The sequence below is a fragment of the Loxodonta africana genome, chromosome 24 (assembly GCF_030014295.1).
Source record: "Loxodonta africana isolate mLoxAfr1 chromosome 24, mLoxAfr1.hap2, whole genome shotgun sequence".
Lineage (NCBI taxonomy): Eukaryota > Metazoa > Chordata > Mammalia > Proboscidea > Elephantidae > Loxodonta > Loxodonta africana.
Window position 1 is genome coordinate 48518338 of NC_087365.1, and position 19096 is coordinate 48537433.

Here is a 19096-nt window from a genome sequence, read left to right on the forward strand (position 1 = left end):
CCCAAATGCTGACAAGGGGTGCCTGATACCCATGTTTAGTTTGGTTCCATCTTAATTTGCATTTGGAAGTTGGGCTCATCTTCTCTAAGCACATGGCTGCCTAACGGGAACAACATAGGGTTCTTTTCGAGAGGAGGTTAGGGGTTTGGTTCTTGGCCAGGCAACCAGCATGTTGGCCGCAATGGACAGCCCTCAAGAAACTTGAAGTACCGTCACAACCTCTCCATCCAGATGATGCAGGTGCTCCAAGCATCACTTTCCTATGTTTGCATATAGTGGGGGACACCTGCCTTGGCTTTCCCAGGCCACTCTGGTCCCAGCTTTCTCTGAGAGCCTAGGGAAGGTCCCAGGATAACAGATAGCACACCGCCAGCTCTCCCCCATTCACCCCCTCCCCTCCTGCAGACCCACAGCACCGGATCACATCTCACATGGCCATGATTTCCAGGCTCCAGTCCACTAAAGGTGTTTTGAGTTCTCCCTGGCCCATCATACCAAAAAACCAAAGCCAAACCCACTGCTGTTGAGTCAATTCCAACTCATAGTGACCCCGTACTGAGAAAAATAAGGATGATGGAATGAGTGTTTAATGAAGTGAAAATGATTCCATTTAAAGGGAGGTTGTTGTTTACTTTCCTACTTAAACCCTCTAATTGGTTCCAGAGGCATTTAGAATAAAGACCAGATTCCCCACTGTGGCTGAAGAGGGGTGCTCCAGAAGTGTCTCCCACAGGCCTCTTACCTGGCCCAACCTCTCTGGTTTGCTCACTGTTTCTCAAACACGTCAAGCCCTTTGCCTCTTTCAAGTCTTTGTATTTGCTGTTTCCTGGCCCTGGAATGTTCTTGCTCCTAGATCTTTTCAAGGTTCATTTGTCACCTCCCTAGAGAAAGACCCTCCCTGACCATCGCCATTTCAACTAGTCTCCCCTTACCACCACATTATGTCACCCTGTTTGTTTTGCTTTATAGCCCTTCTCGGTCCCTGACATGGTACTTATGGTGATTTGCCCCTGTTAGATTGTCTCTGCTGCTTGAATATAAAATCTGTGAGGGCAGAGGCCTCCCCTGGACTATTGTAGTCTCCGCCTTCCTGGTCTCCCTGCTCCCTGCGCCCCCAACACACAATCACAGTCCATTCTATACACACACACACAGAGCCAGAAGGATCCTGCTGGAATATCAGCCAGCTCATGTTCCTCCTCCGTCAGAAGCCTCCACGGCTCCTAGCCACACTGGCCTCCTTCCTGGTCCTGGAACATGCCAGGACCTCACTGCTTCAGGGCCTTTGCATTTGTCATTCCATCTCTCTGGAACATTTTTCCCTCAGGTACCCACACACTTTGCTCCTCTCACTTCCTTCAGGTCTCTGTTCAAAGGTCACCTTCTAGGGAGGCCTTCCCTGCCCACCGTCTTTTACATTGCATGTCCCCATCTCCCTTCCCTCCTTTATTCTTCTCTGTAGCACTTACCACCGTTCAATATGCTTTGTATGTTACTTCTTTATCTAGTTTATTGCTCTTTCCCCACTAGAATGTCAGCTTCACGAGAACTGGGTTTTTTTTCATCTATTCTGTTCACTGCTGGATCTCCACGGCCTAGACAGGGCCTGGTGCATGAAAATTGCTCAATATTGAAAATTTTAATACACATAGTGGCTTTGACTCACATACTATACCATTTCCCCATTTAAAGTGCACAACTCATTGGTGTTTAGGGTATTCACAGAGTTGTGCCACCACCACCACAATCAATTTTAGAACATTTTCAACACCCCCAAAAGAAACCTCTTACCCATTATTAGTGACTCCCTAAGTCATCTCCCCCAGCCCCTGGAAAACACTAATTTACTTCCTGTCTCTATAGATTTGCTATTCTGGACATTTTATACCAATGGAATCACGTAATATGTGGACTTTTGTGGTTGGCTTCTTCCACTTAGTGTAATGTTTGCAAGGTTCATCCATGTTGTAGCCTGCATCAGGACTTCATTCTTTTTTATTGCTGAATAGTACTCCACTGCGTGGATATACCACATTTTATTTATCTATTCATCACTTGATGGACTTTTGGGATATTTCCACTTTAGGGCTATCGAATTTTGACTTTTATATGAGTGGTTGTTAATTCTGATATAGAACCTACCTTTCTATTTGGTTGTTACTATTGTTGCGTGCTGTTGATTCCAACTCATAGCGACCCTATATGACAGAGAATTGCCTCATAGGGTTTCCTAGGCTGTAATCTTTACAGAAGTGAGCCCTGGTGGCGCAGTGGTTAAAGTGCTTGGCTGCTAACCAAAAGGTCTCCCCATTTCAGGGGAGGGAGATGTGGCAATCTGCTTCTGTAAAAGATGTACAGCTTTAGAGATCCTATGGGGGCAGTTCTACTCTGTCCTATAGTCATTGAGTTGGAATCGACTCAACGACATTGGGTTTGGTTTTGAAATCTTTACGGGAGCAGATCACTGAGTCCTTTCTCCCACAGGGCCAATGAGTGGGTTCAAACCACTGACCTTTTGGTTAGCAGCCCACTGACCTTTTGGTTAGCAGCAACCCCTTAACCATTGTGCCACCAGGGCTCTTTTTTTCTGCTTTAAGGGTATTAAAATATCCTTTCATGTACTGACAGTGAGAGCAAATGACAGATGGATTTCTTAATATCCTTACCTGGTGTCTTAGGCTGGGCTCTTTAGAGAAGCAAAACCAGTGAAGTGTGTGTGTATATATATACACATGGAGAGAGAGAGAGAGAGGTGTTTATCTCAAGGAGATGGCTCACAGCGTTATGGAGCTGGCGAATCCTAAAGTCCATGGGTCAGGTGTCAGCTGGAGGCTTCTCCTGACTCATGTGGTTGCAGGGGCTGATGAGCCCAAAATAGGCAGGTCAGACGCAGGCCGCTGGCTCAAGTCCCAAGGACCAGAGGTCAGATGATGGTGAGCTGGAAACAGGATCCAGAGGAAGCAAGAGAACTGTGCCAGAATATCCATTAATGGTCATTGTTGTTAGGTGCTGTCGAGTCTCTTCCGATTCATAGCGACCCTACGTACAACAGAACGAAAGACTGCCCGGTCCTGCGCCATCCTCACAATTATTGCTATGCTTGAGCCCATTGTTGCAGCCACTGTGTCAATCCATCTCATTAAGGGTCTTCCTCTTTTTTGCTGACCCTCCACTTTACCAAGCATGACGTCCTTCTCCAGGAACTGGTCCCTCCTGATAACGTCCAAAGTACGTGAGAAGAACTCTTTCCATCCTTGCTTCTAAGGAGCATTCTGGCTGTACTTCTTCCAAGATGGATTTGTTCATTCTTCTGGCAGTCCATGGTATGTATATTCAATATTCAATATTCTTTGCCAACACCATAATTCAAAAATATCAATTCTTTTTCGGTTTTCCTTACTCATTGTCCAGCTTTGTTAATGGTACAAGGGTATGAAAGGCCAAAATCATGGGGCTGTGGACCTCTAATACCCAGGATATAAAGTCAATGGCTCAGGGAGGCCAAATGCTGTGTCCTCTGGCCCTGCCGTGTGGCTTAGACTATGACCAGTAAACTGAAGCATGTAATGCCTCACTTCTCAAGCTGAGGAACGCACCCTACAGCAGCACACACTTGTCTTCTTGGAGAAAGTACATTTCCCAGCCTCCTATGCAGCAAGGAGTGCCATGTAGCTAAGCTCTGACCAATGGGATGGAAGCAGAGTGAGCTGTTCCCTTCCTTGCCCCTTCTTCCTTCCTGCTGCCTGGAATGTGGACAAAATGGCTGGAATTCAAGCAACCCTACTGGACCCTGAGGTGGAAACTACAGGTTATGGGTGGTGGAGGAACCACAAGGAAGGGGCCTGATTATGAAGATGTCACATTGTCTCTGGTCTCCTATATCCGTATGAGAAAGAAACATCTGCTGTGCTTAAGTCACTGTTTGTTTGAGATGTCTGTCACTTCATGTCCAGTGTGTGCCTCTATGTCCCCCCTCACGGATGAGGAAACTGATATGAAGGACATTTGCCCCAGGGCATTATTTATACTCAAAGATTTGAGAAAAAAACCAATTCTCCCTATTTTATTTTTCCCAATGTTAATTTAATCCATGGAATCCCTTCTTTTTTATTTTAAAATGGATTCACACATCATGATAAAGGATGGAGAATGTCTCAGAGATCTTTTCTGCTGGCCTTACTTTGGGTTCAGACCTCTCCTTCTCCAAAGTCCTCTATAGGCACCCAGTAACCCCTCTGCCATCAGGACAATCATTGATGGAAGGATCCAGAACACAGTCTCAAGAGGCAGAGAGGGCTGCACCTGAATCCCACCGTTACCACTGATCAGCCACGTGACCTTGGACAAGCCACTTTACCTCTCTGACCCTCGGTTTCTTCCTCTAAAAAAAAATGCTCTTCTCTGTCCCCCTCTCTTCCCATTCCGGACACAAGCAAGTCTCTCCATCTAAATCACACTCAGAGGCAGTTCCACAAACAAGGATGCTTTAATATATTTCAGCACATTGCCACTCAGCAATGTTACATAAAATAGAACTCTTTATTAAAACAGCAAGGTGTAGCAATCACTCAGGGAACACTGTGTTTGTGAAAAATAACATCAAAACCAATGACTTTGGGCAAGACATTCCACCGCTCTGAGCCTGTTTCTGAGTGCGGAGAGGGTGAGGCCAGACATCATGGGCTCCCCGTGGGCAGGGGACCCCCAATGGTAGGAGATGACCCTGGGTGGCTCACAGACCAAGTAGAGCGGGTGGCTGACTGACCTGTGAGCCACTTACTCCTTTTCTGGCCCATTCCACCCCTCTGATGGCTGAGGAGGAAAGTCTCTGAGTGGTGCTGGTATGGCTTCAGTGCAGTGCTTACACTTGCTGATCTCACTTGTAACAGAGCAGAGAGAGGCTGAGGCTCTGAGCCTTGGCGGCACCAGCATGGAGCCCCCTCCCCAGCACGTTTATTTCTCACAGTCACTTTCTATTTCTGGCGTGAGTGATACATGTTATCCCTTACCAGCAGTGGTGGAAAAAAAGTTCCCTTTTTAAAGAAATTTATTTTAAGTTTAAAAAGTGAGTCTGTTTAAAGGGAAATATTTGGTAAACAACAATACAAAACATAGCAAAAATAATGAGAATGGAAAGGAAATACTTCATAAGGTCAACCTCAGAGTATTTCTAGCAGATGTCCAGCAATTCTGGGCCTCTAAAAAAAGAAAAAAAAAAAAGCAAGGTATGAAGGACAATGACGTCCAGGTACCTTCCTCACTAACCTGTCATCTCTGCCTCTTTTCTCCTTAGCTTATGATAAAAGCAAGAGAGCAGGAGAAGAGAGGCAGAGGGAGGGAGGGGAAGAAAGAGAGGGAAGGAAGAAGGGAGGCAGGGAGGGAGGAAGGAAAGAGAGAAAAAGAAAAGAAAAAGAAAGATTAAAACAAGGAGGGTTTAGATCCTTGTTTCCCAAACTGTACATCAATATCTTGGGTACCACGTCTTCCTAATGATATGGCTCTGAGGAGACTCACCTTTAAAGGGCACTGAGCCCTCTTTTGAATGCAGATGAAAATCTCATTTCAGTGAGAGCCCAGCCCTGATTTGAAAGGTGAAAGTTCACGAAGAGCTCTTCCCAGCTCGCCAGGGTTGCAGCCCTGCAGACACATCTTCCTGCAGTGATTTCCCCACCCTTCTTCCTTCCTTTCTGAGCCAGAGATGAGGCAGTGGAGGGTTGCCATGGAAATCGGCTCCAGCCTCCCACACAAGGCTGCCAGTCCTGATTTCCTGCAGAGTTAAGAAGCAGGCGGCGGCAGCGGGGGTCACCCAGGCGTGAAGATGGGTTTCCCTGGGGATATCCCGCCTCCTGCCAATCACAGTGTCAGTCTGGGAATCCTGAGGGTGCCTGGAGGCTGGGGCCAGGGAAGGCCCTAAGCCCTGGCGCTGCTCCCAGAAGAGACTAGCCTCTGGATCGTTTGGAGGTCTGTCCTTGCCTGTCAGCTAAAGCTAGAGGGACCTAGTTGTGTGTCTGTCTCATGCAATGCATGCATGCATGGGTGCCTCTGGCTCCATCAGCTCTCCAGGGCCAAACTGAACTGCCCAACTGCCACCCCCTTGAGCCCAAGGAACAAAGAGCTGTCCCTTTAGTATTTGCTTCTGGGGCAATAAGTCTGCCTACCGAGTTCTACCAGCTATGAGCTGCGTGACCCCAGGCAAGTCACTTCACCTGTTTCCTCATCTGGAAAGCAGGCCTCATCATCTTCTCTTAAGATGCTTAAGAAGTAGAGATACAAGGCCTACTGTGCCTGCCACAGGCATTTAGGTGGCACGCAATAAACAAAACCCATAGCCGTTGAGTCGATTCTGCCTCATAGTGACCTGTAGGTCAGAGTAGAACACCCCTATAGAGTATCCAAGCAGCGCCTCGTAGATATGAACTGCCGACCTTTTGGTAAACAGCCGTAGCACTTAACCGCTATGTCACCAGGGTTTCCCGCAATCAACAGGAACTAATATTAATAATGCTATTCACCATCATAATAAAGGTTTCCAGGCCATCTTTCTTCTTCCTTTGCTTTTTTCCCTAAAGCTGAAGCAAGGACAAGTTCTCATCTCTGGGCACACCCAGAATGGGATGGGCAATTGCTCTGAGGACCAGGTCGCTGGTTCTCACTCATTAATATCACTTCTCAGAACTAGAACCAGAGCCTCAAATCAAATGCCTCTAAGGGAAAGGAGGTACTTTAAATGGAGAAGCCAACCAAGTCCAAAGCCTGGTAAAGCAGAGGGCACAGGCCCGATCAAAGCAGACAGCTGCTACTCAGCTCTGGCCGAACAGTGCCATTGGGATGAGGGCCCAGTGTGGCTAGATCTCCCAAGTTTTCAAGAGAAGCTGGGCATTCTGAATCAACTCTCCTAGAGACTAAATGTATTTTTTTTTTAAGTGTAGGCCAAACAAGTCATCTGTGCGGGCTGATCTGGCCCAACAGGTAGAGCTGCTGAGGCAGAAGGCGAGAAACCAACACGTCCTCCTTCCTTGACTTGACCAGTCTCAGGACCCCTGCGCCTGGTTCCTTCCAAACATCCCTCAGGGTTGTGTCTTCCGCAGTTTCCCTATCTGAGATAAAGCACTGGAAAAGCCCATTCCATCTTGAACATGCAAGCGGTGCTGGTTCAGTGGTAGAATTCTCGCCTTCCATGCAGAAGACCCTGGTTCAATTCCCAGCTGATGCACCTCAAAGGCAGCCATTACCCATCTGTCAGTGGAGGCTTTCATATTGCTATGATCCTGAGTAGGTTTCAGACTAAGACAGACCAAGAAGAAAGGCCTGGCAATCTACTTCTGAAAGATCAGCCAAAGAGAACTCAATGGATCACAACAGTCCGGTCTTGTTATGCATTGGGTCACCATAAATCGGGCGCCAACTCGACAGCAGCTCACAACGACAACATCTTGAGCCCTTAACTCCAGAACAGAGAGTGCTACTCCTGGGACACCCTTGTCCCGAGGGTGTCCACGTTCTGCACCCAGGATGCAACAGCCCCTGGAAAATTCTCCTGCATTTTCTCAAGCATCAGTCTGAATGGAGAGGCAAGGGCAGTGCCCAGCGGATGCGGCATCCAGGCAAGCAGATACTCTAAGGGGACTCCTTTGGCTTTAGCTCTTTTAATAATAATTTGGGAGTGGAAATGATTTCAAGGGACACACTGCTAGGTCCCAACTGGTGTTTTATGGACAGTATCTATTATGATTGGCTGAGGTCTAGGCCACACCAGTTGTTAAGTACTTGGAAGGTCACCCTCTGCGAGCTGAGGGCACAGCAGGGAGGACTCCTAGCTCCACCTTGTCTGTAACTAGCTTTTGTGGCCATCCGAAGATGAGAGCAGCGAGGTTTGCTGGGAGCAGAAAGAGCCTGATGTTGGAACTAAAACTCAACAGCAGAAAATCCACAGAGCTTTCCATGTCTTCTCTTTCTTTGCCTTTTCTCAGTTCCCCTCTTTCCCCTCCCCTGGACATAGCCTAACAAAAAAAAGCAGGCCTGTGATAATGCTGGCGCTGTCGGGTGTTCACAGCTCTGCACCCAGGCAAAATGCGGTCACAGAAAGTTGGCAGGGTGGGTGCAGGCTGGGTGGAAGCGAGCGCACAGAGGCCCTATCTATTCTGGACCTCATGGCCGAAAGCGGTACCGGATGGGCACGTCGTGTTCCGGCTGCATCAGACCGAAGCCATATCTGCTGAGGTCAAACTCAGGGATCTCCACATCTGGATTGGTCAGCTCCAGGTCAAAGTGCACCAACATCAGGAACACAAATCTGCAGAGAGAGGGCATTGACGGTGTCAAAGGGAGGGACAGGTTGGGGGCTGACCAGGAATAAGGCAGGAAAGCTGTGCTTTCTTCTGGAGTCTGACTCCAACTTGCACTTTGGAGAAAGCAGGAGAGTGAGAAAGGACTCTCCCCAGATCCCAGGTCCCCTGTGGATAGACAGGCCCTTGGACTATCAGGCTCCTGGGCTCTGAGCAGAAGTGACCCGTGTCAATTCCAGGCCAAAGCAATGAAGATCTAGTGTGTGACTCTCAGTGGTCCCTGGTTTGCACTCGACTATGCCAAGAAATTTAGAAGACAGCTACCTGGCCAACCGACTGGAAGAGATCCATATTTGTACCCATTCCAAAGAAAGGTGATCCAACAGAATGCGGCAATTATCAAACAATAACATCAATAACACACACAGACAAGTAAAATTTTGCTGACGATCATTCAAAAGTGGTTGCAGCAGTACATCGACAGGGAACTGTCAGAAATTGAAGCTGGATTCAGAAGAAGACATGGAACAAGGAATATCATTGATGATGTCAGATGGATCCTGGCTGAAAGTAGAGAATACCAGAAAGATGTTTACCTGTGTTTTATTGACTACGCAAAGGCATTCAACTGTGTGGATTTTAACAAATTACAGATAACATTGTGAAAAATGGCAATTCCAGAACACTTAATTGTGTTCATGCAGAACCTGTACATAGACCAAGAGGTAGTCGTTAGAACAGAACAAGGGGATATTGTGTGGTTTAAGGTCAGGAAAGGTGTGCGTCAGGGTTGTATCTTTTCACCATACTTATTCAATCTGTATGCTGAACGAATAATCCGAGAAGCTGGACTATGTGAAGAAGAACATGGCATCAGGCTTGGAGGAAGACTCATTAACAACCTGCGTTACACAGATGACACAACCTTGCTTGATGAAAGTGAAGAGGACTTGAAGCACTTACTGATGAAAATCAAAGACTACAGCCTTCAGTATGGACTGCACCTCAACATAAAGAAAACAGAAATCCTCACAACTGGACCAACAAGCAACATCATGATAAACAGAGAAAAGATTGAAGTTGTCAAGGCTTTAATTTTACTTGGATCCACAATCAACGCCCATGGAAGCAGTAGTCAAGGAATCAGACAATATATTGCCTTGGGCAAATCTGCTGCAAAAGACCTTTTTCAAGTGTTGAAAAACATAGATGTCACTTTGAGGACTAAGGTATGCCTGACCTAAGCTGTGGTATTTTCAATCGCCTCGTCTGCATGCAAAAGCTGGACAATGAATAAGGAAGACTGAAGAATTGATGCCTTTGAATGATGAAGCTGGTGAAGAATATTGGATATACCACAGACTGCCAGAAGACCGAACAGGCCTGTGTTGGAGGAACTACAGCCAGGATGCTCCTCAGAAGCGAGAATGACGAGACTTCATCTCAGGTACTTTGGACATGTTATCAGGAGGGACCAGTTCCTGGAGAAGAGCACCATGCTTGGTAAAGTAGCGGGTCAGGGAAAAAGAGGAAGACCCTCAATGAGATGGATTGACACAGTGGCTGCAACAAGGGGCTCAAGCACAGCAACGATTGTGAGGATGGCACAGGACCAGGCAGTGTTTTGTTCTGTTGTACGTAGGGATGCTATGAGTCAGAACCGACTTAACGGCACCTAACAACATTAACTGAAAGGTTGGCAGTGTAAACCCACCCAGCGGTGCTGTGGAAGGAAGGCCTGGTGATCTGCTTTTGTAAAGATTACAGCCAAGAAAACTGTATGCAGCAGTTGTACTCTGTAACACACAAGGTTGCATGAGTCGGAATCAGCTCAATGGCAACGAGTTCGGTTTTGTGATTTTGGAGGGACTCCATAGCTTTCTCCTCTCACACCATGGCAACTATGGAAGCCTCATGCAGAGACAGAACCAAACGATGGGAACAGCTGGCCCTGATTCACTGCGTGGAAGAGAGTCCCCTAAACGCAGAGCTAACTCTGTGTGAGTAAGAAATAAGTCTCTGCTGTTCTAAGCCCCCGAGACATGGAGATTGTTTGTACAGCAGCCTAGCCTAGCTTATCCTGATTAATACAGCCACTCTTCCTGACTCCTCCTGCCCACACATGTCCCTCCTTTTCCCAAAACTCCTGGAGCCCTTCCTGTCTGTCTTGACCAGGGCTGCTGCTCACCCATAAAGTGCCTTTGTGAAATTAGAAACAGGCCCCTCTCCCTCAAGATGTTTCCCTGACATTTGAGGGAAAATTGTCATAATCTACCAATTTTGCAAGAAGACGCACTCTTTACTGCCATCTTCTGGGAAGTGGTCACAATAAGTATACAAGGCTACCTTGTCTATAGGGTGCCCTGGTGGCACACCAGTTAAGCACTGGGCTGCTAACTGAAAGGTTGTCGGTTTGAACCTACCCAGAGGCTCCCCAGGAGAAAGATCTGGCGATCTACTTCCATAAAGACTACAGCCAAGAAAACCCTATGGGGCAGTTCTACCCTGTCACGGGGTCACTCAGAGTCAGAATAGACTCAGTGGCACCCAATAACAACAACAATTCTGACTATCATGTAACCAGTGCCCCCTTAAATGTGGTGTCAGCCCTGCCTGGTGTTAACTGGTTCCTGGATACCTGCTTTATCTTACTACTGCCTGTGGTTAGTAAGGATCAGGACTGGATTTTTTTCCACTCTATGTCCCACTACTAGCCTCCCACCATCACCCAGGTGCCTAATACAAGTCTAAGAATACAGCAGGATTCATTAGTCTTACCGAATGAGCGAGGAAGAGGGAAGACGAGGTTAGGGGAGCAGGGCGGGGCGGTGCCACTAAGGAATGAGTGTGTGACCCCTCGTCAAGTTCCTTTCTCTCTCTGGGTCTGGTCAAGGGAGAAAGGTTAGCATGGATCCCTTTCAGCTCTGAAGCTCTAGGATGCTAGAGATGAATTTATATGGGCGGGGAGGTTCTGACCCCACGCCTGAGTTTGAATCCTGGCACCCTCACTTATGAGGTGCATGACCACAGCAAATGATATGACCTCGTGAGACACAGTTTAGACTGATACGGACCTAGCAGGGTCACCATGACAATGAAGTGAGATAAAAACAACACAATAAGCTAATATATCCAAACACACACTATGCACCAGACACTGTGCTAAGCATTCAGCATCGATTATTGCTCTCATCCTGTCCGAAAACCTTATGCGGTAGAAGCTACAGTCTATTCCACCGTGTAGCCCTTCAAATAGCCAGCGGGCACAATCCAGCTGGGGCAGCTCCCGCAGAGAGGCTCTGAGCGCTCCGCAGCAGCTGCAGATATGGACAGCCACAGTCGGCTGGACAGAATGTCCAGTGTCGGGTATTCTGGGCTTTGGTATTTGGACACCAGGCTTGGAGAGAACTGGTTGCCAGATCTGGTTATTTCAGAAGAAGTCAGAACTCTGGCTTTTTACCTGATTCTTCTGATTTTGAAAAGTTAACATGAGTTTTTTTAACATCGTGTGGGTCAAGTTAAATAGATTTGTGGGCAGGAAATGGCTCGCAGGCTGTCTGTGGGGGCCTCCCCTCTAAGCCATTGCCCTGGCAGAGCCCCGAGTTCTCAGGAGAGGAAGCATGGGCCAAACAGATGGAGCAGCAGCTTCCCTCCCCCAGTCCCACCCTGCCACCCATGCTCACTGTTTGATGCTGTTGATGGCGTAACTCCTCCCGAGGCACTGGTTGTGGCCCGCGCCCCACGGCATGTTGTAATTCTTCAGCCGTTTCCCATCCTTGTAGAAGTCTTTCTTCTCCGATCCGTCAGCGTTCAGGAATCGGTCGTACTTAAATTTCTGAAACGGAAAGAAGGTCTATTTCTGACATCTACCCCCATAATACGCATGCACAAAGAAACATCTCTGAGGAGGTTCATTACGGTCTTGTTTGTAAGAGGGAAAAACTGGAAGTCATGTAAATGTCAATTGATAGAGGCTTGGTTAAAAAATTACAGCAGTCATTTAAAAGAGTGAGGTTGGTCTGAGGCTGGTTGTTGAGTGAAAAAGAGCAAGTTTCATAATAGTATGTATTATATGATCCTATACACACACCTGGAGCCTTGATGATACAGTGGTTAAGAGCTAGCCTGCTAATTAAAAAGTCAGCAGTTCAAATCCACCAGACGTTCCTCAGAACCTATGGGCAGCTCTACTCTATCCTGTAGGGTCGCTATGAATCGGAATTGACTCAATGACAACAGGTTTTGTTTGTTTGATTTTTGTTATACACACACCTAGAGGCCTGGTGGTGCAGTGGTTAAGAGCTCGGCTGCTAACCAAAAGGTCAGCTGTTGGAATCCAGCAGCTGCTCCTTGGAAACCCTATGGGGCAGTTCTACTCCGTCCTATAGGGTCACTATGAGTCAGAATTGACTCGACGGCAATGGGTATGTACAGTATGAATACACCTATCTACTTATGTGTGTGTGAGTGTGTTGTGCATACATTTGTAAAGGTATAAAAATAATTTAAAGGACATGTTCCAAACTACTGTAAGAACTTTGGAACTGCAGAGCGAGGGAATAATTATTTTTTCACTTTTTAAATACATTGTTGTTGTTAAGTATTGTCGAGCTGCTTCTGACTCATAGTGGCCCCATGTACAACAGAACAAAACACTGCCAGTCTTTTGCCATCCTCACAATCATTGCTATGTTTGAGCCCATAGTTGCAGCCTCAACAATATACATTAATATATTTGTATATATTATACAAAAATATACATTTCTATTTTATGGCAAGTATATATTTTTATATATTACTTTTTTAATTTAAATTATTTTTGTAATTAATAAAAAAGAAATTAAAATTATTTTCAAAAAGAGAATGCCAATTTCCTTTGTTTACGCTGTACGGTAGACAGGGCTTGGCACAGAGTAGGTGCTGAATAAAAATTGGGTGGAAGGATAGGCAGATGGAGCAGTAGATAGATAATTGGATGGAAAGGTGAGTGGGTGGGTGGGTGGGTGGGTGGGTGGATGGATGGATGGATGGATGGATGGATGGATGGATGGATGGATGGATAGATGGATGGGTAGACGGGTGGATGAGTGGATGGGTAGGTGGCTGAGTGGGCAGATAGATCGATAGATGGACGAATGGGTGGATAGATGGATGGGTGGGTAGATGGGTAGGTGGATGGATAAACAGATGAGCGGATGGATGGGTAAGTGGGTGGAGACGTGGATGGGTGAGTGCATAGCACAGGGCCTGGCGGTAAGCACTCAAATATATTATCAATTGTGTAAGTGTGCCACATCTTAAAACCCAGGCAGAGGTAGTGTTGAGAAGCTCAGATGATAACATTCTGGGAAAAAAAGACAATCACTCAGTAATAACATTCACAGATCACTTACAGAGTACTCAGTGTGCGCCAGGCACTGGGAAGGCCTTTTTTTATATGATTTCATTGAATTGTCATGACAACAGAGGCATATGCTATTACGGCACCCATTTCACAGGTAAGGAAACAGAGGCACAGAGAGGTGAAGCAACTTGTGCAAGGTCACAGAGTGAACAAAAAGCAGAGGCTGGCTGCCACTCAGATCTGGCTGATCCGAATGCCACAGATTTTCCCAGGGAAAAGGTGCCCTGACATTTACCTCTGGGTCTGTGTAGATTTCTGAGTCCCTCTGGGGACTCAGGAAGGGGAAGAGGAGGAGGCGGTCACCACGTCGCAGGGAGAATTCCCGCCCATCTGCCATGGGTATGGCCATGTCCACCACGACCTCTCGTGTGATGAAGGGTGCGGCCGTGAGCCGGAGGCTCTCACTCAGCACACTGTCTGCATGGGTGCAGGTGCAAGGAAAGGTCAGTAGGCTACCCACTCATTCGTTCAAATGCCGTCCCCAACCCTCATCTTACAGAGGAAGGTGTAGAGGCTCTGAGATGGTGTGTGACTTGCCCGTGGTCACACAGCAAAGTTGAAAAAGTCCAAACGATGAGATGTGATCACTATGGCCCCTCAGAGACCTTGGATATAAGAGGATTCCAGTTCTGATCCCAAGAGACGTTGTGGGGGAAGGCAGGAGCCAGGGAGCTATCAGAGAGGGCTTAGAAGAGGATGGGGCTGTCAATATCGGCTGTTTCCATCTGCCCACCATTCAGTCCCCCTTCCTGGAAACGACCCTTTGGTTTTCCTCTGGGGACCACCCTGCCCCCCCCTCAGGGGTTTGGCCACTGTTAATTCAACTCCCAACTCCTGTGACTGGGCTGTGATTAGACAAGCATAGCATCCCGATCCTCTGGGCCCCATGGCTGGTTCAAGATGGGGATAGAATCCAAACAGAGTCAGTGAGACACATTCCTGGGACTTTTGGTAGAAATGTTGCAAGAGCTGCAAGAAAGACAAATCCTCACAGAGCTGAAAGCATGTCAGCCTAGAGCTACTGGCAGCCATCCTGGCAGCCTAACAACTAGAGCCAACACAGTGGAAAATGAGACTGAGAGATGGAGAGAGACTGAGTCCTGATGACGTTGTTCAAGCACTTGGATCCGTCTGTGCCTGAAGTCAGATACCACTCAACTTTTGGTACGTGCCCCAAATAAACTCCCTTGTCTGCTTAAGCCAGTTGAAGTTAGGTTTTCTGTCACTTGCAACCAAAATGTCCCACTGAAACCATGAGTCTTGGGCAGCTGAGACTGGGGCATGGAGATGTCAGGTCTAAGAAGATAGGAGGCCCAGGAAGGCCCTAGGTCAGAGGGCACAGATAGACGCTGGAGGATGGGAGCCATGCTGGGGAGGGCTTTGGGGGACAGGCCATGAGGACTCAGTCTCTGGGGCCACCTTGAAGGGTCTGGCCATCTCACCGAGCACAGACATGCTGTCTAAAACCTTCTGTGGAAGGGTGGTCATCTGTGAGACAGGCTCCTCCACCTGACAGAGGGCACGCTCGAGCTCTCCACGGACAGCAGTCAGGGCCTCGGGATGCTTGAGGAGGAAAAGCAGAAGCCAGAAGGCAGCGGGACCCATATTTCCCTGCAACGAGAAGGAACCCCTGTTACATTACCAAGACGTCAGCCCTGGATCGTGAGCCACCTGGGCTACGTCATGGCCAAGGCACAAGGGTCAGGAAGCCTGGGTTCCCATGCTGGTCAAACATCTAGTGATGATCAATATCTACTCTCAGCCTCAGGACATGGCCAAAATCTGCTCTGTGTCCTTGGCCTAGCCCAATGACCTTGAGTAATATCACTGATTCTGAGGTCACATAGATAATTTTCATAATAAATCAACAAAAAAGAAAACGTCTGTAATAGGAATAAGGCATGACCAAACGAAAACCAAACCCATTGCCATCAAGTCGATTTTGTCTCATAGCAACCCTGTAGGACAGAGTAGAATTGCCCCACAGGGTTTCCAAGGAGCGCCTGGTGGATTTGAACTGCCAACCTCTTGGTTAGCAACCGTAGCACTTAACCACTATGCCACCAGGTTTTCCAAATTCTATATCGTTATAAATAAAATAAAGGAGCCCTGGTGGCGTAGTGGTTAAGAGCTATGGCTGCTAACAAAAAGGTCAGCAGTTCAAATCCACCAGGAGCTCCTTGGAAACCCTGTGGGGCAGTTCTATTCTGTCCTGTAGGGTCACTATGGGTCGGAATCAATGGGTAACAGGCTTATTAATAAAAGTATAATTGGGGGAAAAATTATTGTTAATATCCCAGGATGGCTGTATCCTTGGCCCCAATTCTTCACCATTCTATGTATTCATGCCCCTTACCACGTGACTTTGCCGTTCCTCCCATTAAAGAGGCACAGTGTACTTCCCCCGCCCCTTGACAGTGGGCTCAGCCATGTGACTTGCTTTAGCCAACAGAATGAGATGGAGTTGATACAAGGGCAATTCTATGCTGAGGCCTTAAGAGCCCTTGTGTGTTTCCACTTGGGCACTTCTGCCATTAAAATGGGAAAGACATGCCCAGCCAGTCCACTGGCCCCAAGAGGAGGATGAGAGACACAGAAAGCAGAGCTGAGCAGCCCAGCTGAGCCCCGTCTAGATCAGCTGATTTCCAGCCAACCCACAAATGTGTGAGCTAAATAAATGCTAAGTGGTGTAGTATTGATTTTTTCTGTGGTTGTTACACAATAGTTAATTGTTACAATACCTAAATATTTGTTTTCAAATATACTTAATCATTTTCAAGGTCATTTTAGATGCAAAATTCCCTTACATGCCTCATATGCTAAAATTCTATCAATCATTTGAAGAATAAGTTGTGTGTGTGAATATGTGTGTATGTACAAAGCAAAACATGGCAATAATCAAGGACGACTGTGAAGGCTGTTAATTCCTTGAACAAAAAATATTTAATACTTTTCAATAGGAAAATAATTAGGAGAAAATGGATGGAATTTCTTTCTCCAAGCCTTCAGCCTTAGCTGAACATTAACACTCAGCATCTGGCCAAAATGTGTACATGGTGCCCTTGAATGAGCTCCAGACATGGGTGGTGTCTTAGTGTCTTTGTTGTTAGCTGCCGACGGATCTGTGTCCTAGAGCTGCCATAACAAAATACCTCAAAATGGCTGACTTTAAAGAACTGAAATTTTCTCACAGTTCTGGAGACTGGAAGTCCAAATGTAGGACTATACTCTCTCTCTGTCAACTCTAGGAAACAATCCTTTCTGTCTCTTTCAGCTTCTGTAGCCCTGGGCATTTCTTGGCATTCCTTGGCCTACAGATGGATGGATGCTCACATGGTGTCTTTCACGTATGTGTTAACTCTCTCTCTCCAAGTCTGTTCTGCCCTTTCATAAGACACCACTCAGAAGGGATGAGGAGTAGGCCCCACCTACTCTGGTATGACTTAACTGATAACGTCTGCAAAGGAAGACCCTACCTCCCCAAACAAGGTCACATTCACAGGTACAGGTGTTAGGACTTCATATCTTTTGGGTGAGATGCAATTCAATCCATCACAGGTGGAATACCAATTAACCTCAGTTTGAGAGAAAATTTTTGTCTACCATAATAATGGAATACTAAACAGTCATTAAATGTCATGGTGACCCAGTAATTCCATTGCAGACATACTCTCATGTGGGTAAAGGAACATTCACACAAGGGCGTTTATTGCAGTGCTGGAGGAACAGCAAAGACTGGAAACAGCCTCAATGTCTACCAATAGGCTAATCAATAAAATCAATGATGATTCATCCACAAGCTAATGGATTCAGGCAGTCGTTAAAAAAAAAGCTGGCTATGGGAAAATTGGCATAACCAAGGATAATGTTACACAGCTTGACTGTTGTAACTGATATCACTAAGCTGTACAACAGTGGAAAAAAGGGGGGGGGGGCAAAATGACAATGTTATATTAATTTTACAACAAAAACAGCAAGAAAAAAAAGGCTGTAGCTGTTGATCACTACTTACGTACAAATAAACACTTCATGGGATTAGTTTTCTTGGTTTAAAGGTTTAACGTCATGGTTTCATGGGCCTGCCCAATAAATTGGCCTAATACTGCTTTAAGAGCTTCTGTTCTACCTCCTAGTTTAGCATGCAGTGCCTGGGGTCTTAAAAACCTGCAGTCATCCAAGATACAACAATTGGTCTCTATTCACCTGGAACAACAGAGGAAGAAGGAGACCAGGAATCTGCGAAGTAAAGGGTCTGCAGGTCTGACTGCTCCCGGGTTTTAGAACAAACGGAGGAGGGAACTCAGGTCCTCTCTGAGATTTTCTCTAGTACCTCAGGCCCAGCCAAGACAGCAAGGTCAATCGCTGTCCATCACGTAAACAGCCAAGGGGACATGGGCAATAAATGATTCATTGCTGGGTTAACTCAGCGCCGAGCCACTTTATTCTTGCCTGGAGGGTCAGATGGGGGTCACTACTCATTAATTACAAAGCTAGAGTGGAACCCGTGGGCGCCTGGTTAGCTCTGCTTTAGAGAAGAAGCTGTGGCCAGTTAAGGAGAGGACAAAGATCGCCTTCTGTGGTGTATGAGTGTACATATGTGTGCACACATATGTGTGTAAGATCACACAGCCATCTGAGATCCTGAATTAGCTGTCCTGGAAGTGAAGATTTTTCTCCTATGGGGCCTTGCCTCAGTTTACCGAGGACATTTCTGGTCTAACCTCATTCCCTTCTACTGCAGCCCAAATCCATCCTCCCTTCTACTTTAGTGATAGGAGCTGACCTCCGGGGGCAGTCGCTGGGTTAGACTCCATGAGTCTCTGGCACCACCTTGTTGCCTCCTCACTGCACTGAGGCTGCCCAGTCAGTCAGTAGGGATGGGGGAAGCCTGTAGCTTCACCTGCCCGCTATCCATGCCCTCTCCTTTGGGTAGCAGCATCCCTTTTTCCTCAGAGAACTATTTCCACTTAGCTTGTAGTCAATGTGGATCGTATGGGGGTTGATCCACCCCCTCATGTGGACATGTGACTCAGCCTGGCCACTCAATCAGTGATCCACTCAGAGGGGACACATGACAGAAGACTGGCTAATCAGTCCCAGTTATCTACTCAGCAACTGGCAGGGCTGGTCACTCCCGGCTCCCCAAACGCTTTTGGAGCGGGTCTCTGAGGTGTCGTCCCACCCAGTTCTCCTCCCACCGCCCAGGCTGCCTGACTCAGTCTCCTCTCCCGGCTTCTCCTCATCTTCCTGACCCTAATAACTGGACATCTGAGGCCCAGGGCTTGGTCCCCTTCTCCATCCACACCGACCCCAGGGATCTCTTCCAGTTCAGTGACTCTAAATACCATCTCTACACTGACAACTCCCACAAACCTGTCCCCAGCTGGACCTCAACCCTGAACTCCAG

The 19096-nt window shown here is 47.1% G+C and overlaps 1 protein-coding gene across 1 annotated transcript in view; it reads right to left on the reverse strand.

Moving 5' to 3' along the window:
• Positions 1-3808: 3808 nt before the first annotated feature.
• Positions 3809-19096, reverse strand: part of PTGIS (prostaglandin I2 synthase) — a 49672-nt gene continuing 34384 nt past the window's right edge. The window contains exons 8-11 of the mRNA XM_064276437.1: positions 15132-15300; positions 13925-14106; positions 11969-12120; positions 3809-8293 (exon numbers count right to left, since the gene is read on the reverse strand). Of these exons, the coding sequence (XP_064132507.1) occupies positions 8149-8293; positions 11969-12120; positions 13925-14106; positions 15132-15300 (648 nt within the window). The 3' untranslated portion in view covers positions 3809-8148. The remainder of the gene's footprint in view (positions 8294-11968; positions 12121-13924; positions 14107-15131; positions 15301-19096) is intronic.